This window comes from Rhinopithecus bieti, unplaced genomic scaffold (genome assembly GCF_001698545.2).
Source record: "Rhinopithecus bieti isolate Rb0 unplaced genomic scaffold, ASM169854v2 scaffold_757, whole genome shotgun sequence".
In the NCBI taxonomy this organism is placed as follows: Eukaryota; Metazoa; Chordata; class Mammalia; order Primates; family Cercopithecidae; genus Rhinopithecus; species Rhinopithecus bieti.
In genome coordinates, this window is record NW_016803289.1 from 2,547,874 (window position 1) to 2,555,224 (window position 7,351).

General features: G+C 35.3%; 1 protein-coding gene across 1 annotated transcript in view; it reads left to right on the top strand.

Moving 5' to 3' along the window:
• SPINK5 (serine peptidase inhibitor Kazal type 5) overlaps nt 1-7,351 on the top strand; it is an 80,488-nt gene that overhangs the window by 25,656 nt on the left and 47,481 nt on the right. Inside the window, 5 exon segments of the mRNA XM_017872141.1 lie at nt 1,720-1,783; nt 2,835-2,955; nt 4,895-4,909; nt 4,912-5,020; nt 6,370-6,457. Coding sequence (XP_017727630.1) covers nt 1,720-1,783; nt 2,835-2,955; nt 4,895-4,909; nt 4,912-5,020; nt 6,370-6,457 — 397 coding nt within the window.

Genomic DNA, 7,351 nt, shown 5'->3' on the forward strand with positions numbered 1-7,351 from the left:
GAAGTTTCTTAAAAGGAGAGAATGGGGTGGTCATGTTAGTTATTAAATTCAAGACTCTTATTTCTTTTAAATTACAGTAATTTGAAAATGCATAGTGTTTTATAAGGCACAATATTTTAAAATTTAGAAAGCACTTTCTTATGGAATGATTTAGGTCAGTCGTTTGACATCCATTGCTTCATTTGGGCATATGTAGAGACCCTTCCTGAGTAATGTGAGGCTAATTAAAATAATAATAGTAATAATGCCATGTGTCCAAATCTATTTATTAGTTTAAAAGGTGGAACACAAATCATTAGGAAAGGAAGGACTATTGGGTTAATCTTTATCTGAGTGCCTGGCAGTGCTTGGACATTGAAGAGGCAGATGTGGATAAGATCTAATTAGTCTGTCATATTCTGGCTGTTAAACAATGTTTAGATTATCTAATTCATGTGTCAGCAAGCCTTAAATTGCCATATTTATATCACTGGAATTTTACTGATCAGTAAACATCACACCTGCCTTTGAAAATTACAGTTAGTCCTTGTAGAATTCAAGGACATGTCCATTCAGGTTTATAAAACGGTGATGATAACTGGTTTCCAGACAGGAAATCAGCCTGATTTCCACTTTCTTATCTAGGAGACATGTTCTGTCAGTTTCAAATCTGTCCTAATTCTGTGTTTTTTTTTCTTTTTATGCATTACGTGAAAAGGGGAATTTGACCTCTCTAACTCCTCGTTTCTTCCTCTGGGGAACTGATATAGCCACACCTATCTCCAGGATGAGATGCTAATCAAATGATAGATGTGAAAGGGGCTTAAAGCTCAATTCAAATGTAGCTTTTATTAACAACTTAATATTTTTACATGAAAGCAAACAAATACTTTACAAGACATACAACGTTATACTCAAGGGTGTGGATGGCAATGCCTCAAATGCTCAGTTTGGTTTCACCCTTGTCACAGCATTATTTTAAAGCTCTTGGTTCTGCCTGTTAAAGGGAATTTTCCTGACAATCTTCTGTTTGTCAATCAAGGTGTCACTCACACCCATTCAGTTTTTTTTTTTTTAACTTTTTAAAAAATTATAACTTTTGAAATGAATATACAATCACGTGCCCCTTAATGATGGGGATACATTCTGAGAAATGCATCATTAGGCAATTTTGTTGTTGTGCAAACATCATAGAGTGTACTTACACAAACCTAGATGGTATGGCCTGCTAGACATTTGGGCTATAACCAATCTCTGGTATAGCCTATTGCTCCTAGAGTACAAACCTATACAGAGTATTACTGTACTGAATACCTTAGACAGTTGTAACACAATGTAAGTATTTGTATGTCTAAACATAGAAAAGGTATAGTGAAAATATGGTGTTATAATCTTTTTTTATTTGTATAATTATTATTTTTTTTATTATTATCAGTTTTACAGAACAAAGTTTCTAATTGACTGTCAGTGAATCAGTTTCACACCCTTTCTTACTATAGGCAAGAAAGCTAATTTACAGAAAGCAAGTTTCCCAGATCCACTATTGCTGTCTTTCTGCCTTTTCTTATCTTTGGCAATTTCTCTGGCTCAGGCATTGAAGACAGGGAAATGCTTGTCTCTCGTAAGTGGATCATTTTCAGCAAGTCGTAGCAGAGGGTATGAAAGTGTTTAGCACAGGACTGAGGATACTGAAAATATGATTGAGTCATAAACTGACCAACTGTTTACTTTTCTTAACAGTTTAAAAGAAACTGAAAATGCCAAACGGCAGGGTGAAACTAGAATTCGACGAAATGCTGAAAAGGTAAAATGACTCACCAATACAATTTGGTTCTTGTGGTCATAAATATTAACAAATTTATGCCTAAACCTTTGAGTAATGAAATAAAGTCATTGTCTTTTATTATTATATATTTTTCTTAATATCAAAATTCCCCATTGACTGTTCCTGGAATATTAATCATTAGATTCAGATTGAAAACAGCATTTCCTACCTAAGGCCCAAAATGTGCAATTTCCACCCATGTTTCTCCAGTCCTCCAGCCCCCAAAAGAAGGTATAAGATAGAAAGTTTATACAAACCAATTCTGCTTAATTTCTAGCAGCCTTCTTTTGGTTTAGTGTAAACCCATTTTACTCTGAATGAATTGTTTAAAATGGCAATATAATATAAATTAGACAGGAATAATTTTAAAATAGTGACAGAGTCTTTTAAACACTATATCTACTAGTACATTTTATGTGTAATTAAATTTACACAAGTTGAAGGTATTCACTTTTCCATTGTGATGATTCTGTTCAGAGAAACCTGCACTTATAAAGGTTTTGGTTCTGCTTAAAAAAAAAGACAAATTTTAGATTGTGTTTTAAAAGTCCTTAAAATTATTTTTTTGAAATTACTTGATAATTTAATTATTCAATCTAGTATAAAAAGTTTTGAATAAGCACTTTAGGTAATACAGCCTGGATTTCTTAAATAACCTACTTTCAATGAGAGGGATAGTAGTTTCTTTGCTAAATGGCTAACCTTTTGTTGAGAAGTCAGAACACCTGAGTTTTAACCTTGGTTTTTGTCATGCTCTGGGTGTGGGAGACTAAGTAAATAATCATCCTGGGCCTTAATTTCCTTGTCAGCAAAATAAAGAGGTTGGATAAATGACCTGAATTTTACCTTCCTGTTGGACTGTGATTCTACATCTTGCACACTTTTGTGCGAATACAAGTGCACTCCTTTTTGAAGATCGTAGGGCTTATGTTTTCCTAAAGGAAGAAACAAGACCACCTTTTGGTAGTCAAGAGCTAGCCCTTCAGTTCATAATGCTTATTTAATGAAGCAATGCTCTCACCCTAAATAGGGTGTTAAAGGTTTACATTTAGGAAAACTAAGTAGAACCATCTACAGTTTATGCAACACTTGCCAAGGATTGAAAAGGAATTCTTTTGTGGTGGTTGTTAAATTTCAGTCTAAAACTTTGGGTCATCCTGTGATAGTTAACATTTTATTGCTTCATAAACACAGAGAATTGTTTTCTTTTGTTTTTCATCAGGTCTCTCTGTGCTTCCCTCTTCCTCTCTGTGGCTAGGGTCATTGTTTTGGTGGGGTCACTGGGCATGATGGTGTGAATAGGACTGCTTTATTGTGATGGCTCAATATGTTCCCTATAATTAACTTGTCACTAGGTTGCATACACAGTGTTTCTTCAGAATCTCCTTGGATGAGTCACAACTTATAAACTGAAATTATCATTGTTTCTTTTATGAGAATCATTGAGCATTAATTTTTTATGCCATGCTATGATTATCAGGTGACTGTCTTCTGCGTCTCCATTTCTAGATTGTTACAAACATGAAGTTTGGAGCACATCCATTGCTCCTCCAAAAATAAATATCTTCTTAATAGGAAGCAGTTAGGATTCTCTGTTAAAGCATCCCAATGGAAGTTAAATTATTTTTTTAAAAAACCAAAGAATGCTAGATCTAGAAAAGATCCTACAGAGCATCTGTTCCAAAAACCTCATTGTAGAAGTAGTAACGTTGTGTTTCCAAAGGAGAAGGGACTTTACTGTGGTCTCCCAGTTGGGTGAGAGGCACAGTGGCCCAGATCATTTGACTCCTAACCATGCTCTTTATGCCCATGTTTTCTTGCCTGAAATGGAATGATGAAGGTCACACAGTTGAAAAGAAAGTTATAGACCAGGATTTTTTGTAGGTCATATTTTAGTACTATATCCCACCACAAAATGTGTAATGACGTAGAGATCCCCAAGCCTAGAGTAGCTCAGAGTATCACTTTTTTTGTAAAGTTTAGCCCTCATCACATGGTAGAGTTTTCAAAACACAAAGTAGCCTGAAAGTATTGAACCAAAGCATTAGGAAATCTGAAAACAAATCTTTCTCGGATTTTTTTGTGGGGGATGGGAGAGTCACTCCTTTTTTAGCTCTTCTAAATCAGTATCAGTCTTGATGATCTATCCATCTAAGGTGAGAGTGAAAGGAAATTAGATCTACTCTCTCTCTGCAATGTCAGAAATGATTGTGGATAGAGAAGGCAGAATACACAAAAATTATCCACAGATCCATAGAGAAAATCAACTAAAGTAAATGTAACACTGTTGGATAGCATCTTGTTTCTTTATACTTACAAACTAGGTTGAATTATTCTTGACTTGATCCATATTAAGTCACTTTTAGACATCTCATCTTCTCACAATTGTGTGTGTGTGTGTGTGTGTGTGTGGATTTGGCTGCTTCGTTTTGTTGTGTTTGTGCTGGAAGCTCATGAAAGAGATCCCCGGATGCCTACTGATTTGAAAGTTAAAAAGAAATACTCAGTTTTAATCCAAGAAAACTCTTGATCAGCCTTATTTTTTCCAAGGCTCTTTTTTACCTTATAATAAACATACCACATAATGCATACAAGTGCCAAGTAGTTGACAATATAATTACTATTTCTTAGTAGTTCTCATTAATATGTTGTATGTATTTGCCAACTTCTAGACCTGATGTTTTGTGGTAATAAATCTATTATAAAGTTTCTAGATTAAAAGTAGAAAATGGTAAATAAAATTACGTGTTGACTTGATGTGGTGGTTCACGCCTATAATTTCAACACTTTGGGAGGCCAAGGCAGGAAGATTACTTGAGCCAAGTAATTCAAGACCAGCCTGAGCAACATGATGAGATCCAGTCTTTACCAAAAAAGAAAAAAATTAGCTGGATGTAGTGGTGCATGTCTGTAGTCCCATTAATTAGGAAGCTGAGGTGGGAAGATCTCTGAGCCTAGAGGTTAGAGGCTTCAGTGAGCTATGATCACTCCCCTGTACTCCACCCCGGGCAATACAGCAAAATCCTGTCTCAAAAAATAAAACATCCTGAAATGAAATGAAGTGAAATAAATATAATTGTCTTTTCAAAGGATTTTGCAAGGAATATGAAAACAAGTGAGAAATGGAAGACTTTTTTGTACACGGGAGAGTGATCCAGTCCGTGGCCCTGATGGCAGGATGCATGGCAACAAATGCGCCCTGTGTGCTGAGATTTTGTGAGTATAGAAGCAGTTTTTTCAGAGTGACTCAAAAGGTCGAAGTGTAGATTGATTGGATTGATGAGTAAAAATAACTTTGAAAGGAAGCTTTATTGTTGAGAACCATTTAAGCAGTTTTATGTCCTCCACAAATCATAATGCCACCTAGTGAGTAGGTGCTACTGATGTTTGTCTATTTCTGAGGACAAATGGATTCCATTTTCCAGTTGAAATACTGACTTACAACATACTTCTTAACATTCGCCTGTGACCTTTGTGAACCTCTTTGTGAACTAATTCTAGTATAGAATAGGGGTAAAATCAGGTACCAAGACTTTGATTGTTTTTCTTAAGTAATTATCCCATAGTAACAGTGTTGATGGAACACTCTTAGATACTTCAGGTTTACAGATTAATTGGATTAGTCTTATCTTTTTATCTGCGACATATGACCTTGGGAGAAGGGCAGATCTCACAACATACAAATTATCGCATTTATGAAGATATCTTAGATGACATCTCATGACACTTCCGGCTTCTCGAGCTCCACAAGCCCTTTCCTGTATCCTGTCCTATGCCAGTTCCTCCCAGTCTTGGCCAGCTGATGTCCCCTCCTCTTGTAGATTACATTTCAGATTATCTTTCCTTGGATAAGAACTCCTAAAGTCCCTCCCTAATTGAAACTAAATTCTCATAATCCTTAGTAATTGTCTTTTATAACCACCATCACAGTTGGCAATTATACAATTATTTCTCCAAATATTTGTTGACTTTCAGTCTCTTCTACCAGCCTCAAGAACTACAAGAGGGCAGGGTATGTGTTTGTATTATATACTCCTGCATACCCAGGGCCCAGCCAACGCATGCGCAAAACACTATAATTACACACTAAATGATGAGTGAATGAATGAATGAAGATATGAATGAATTAAGATATGAATGAAGATCCCCCACTCTCAAAAAGCTTAAATTCAGTAGCAGAAATAAACCATGGACATGTGCACATATTTATATATTGCAAAATATAATAAAACCGTTGCATAAAAGATGACTATTCAGATACAAAAACATAGCAATACACGTAGAGCTCATTTGTATTTGGGACCTGGAACGTCTTCTTCAAAAAGGTAGAATTTAAGCTGAAGAGTTTTAAATTTCTTTTAAGAAAGGGAGATGAGAAAAAAGATCATTTAGTGGGAGGAAATGGTATAACGGTGAAATTAAAGGGTCTTTTGGGGATTTGAGGTGTTTTAAAGTGTTTATACTAAAGCTCAGGACAACTTAGATATTTTTCCATCTGTACCTAATGACTGTTTTGTAACATGAAGATCGGAAGCCTCTCTACTCATATATTTTATTTTTTCCAGCAAGCGACGTTTTTCAGAGGAAAACAGTAAAACAGATAAAAATTCGGGAAAAGCTGATGGAAAAACTAAAGTTAAAAGAGAAATTTTGGTGAGAATCAGTTTGATCAATCTAGTTACAACTTGTGTGTGGGGTGTGTGTGTGTGTGTGTGTGTGTGTGCGGGGTATGTGTGAGTGAGAGTGCATATTATGTAGTATGCATTTTCAATATTGTTTAATATTTTCCACACTACTAGTAGGTTTACTGGAAACTAATTTATAGTTATTGTTTTCTGAAACTTAGATTTAAAAATTATGGCATTACAATTTCTAGCTGTGTATGGAGGAAATTAATCAAGTCACATTAATAATATAGTTTTGCACTCGTAAATGTAGGTGATATATCAAAACATTGAATTCAAAGTGTGACATGTATTCTTTGATGTGTGGTAGCTATTGTGAAGGTATTTATTTCAAAAACAATATCAATGTTGAATTTTAATGTGCTTCCTTTTCAATTATACTGTGCTCTGCTTTCTAAGCATCTTTTAACTAGTCACCTGACTGTTTTTCTACTGCTACCCTCTTAGTTCAGACACTTAATAGTTTTCTTTTGCATTGATGTATTGGCATCGTGCCTGGTCTGTACACTGTCAGTCTCCATCTTTCTCAATCTTCAAGATTTAATTCATCCTCCATGTTGTTTTCATATTTCATAGAATATGAAAACAAAAAACTATGGTTCCACTAGTCAGTGATGCTATAAAATTCCAATGTTTGAAGATATTCTAGAGCATATTCATTTCACTTCCTATAGAAACCCTAACTTATTTCTTACAGACAGTTTTCCAGACTTCTATGATGGGCAGTCAACAGTTCTCCTAAGTAAGCCACTCCATCAGGCCACCTTCTTCCTGTGTAACTCCTTTCCTTCCTTCCTTCCTTCTTTCCTTCCTTCCTTCCTTCCTTCCTTCCTTCCTTCCTTCCTTCCTTCCTTCCTTCCTT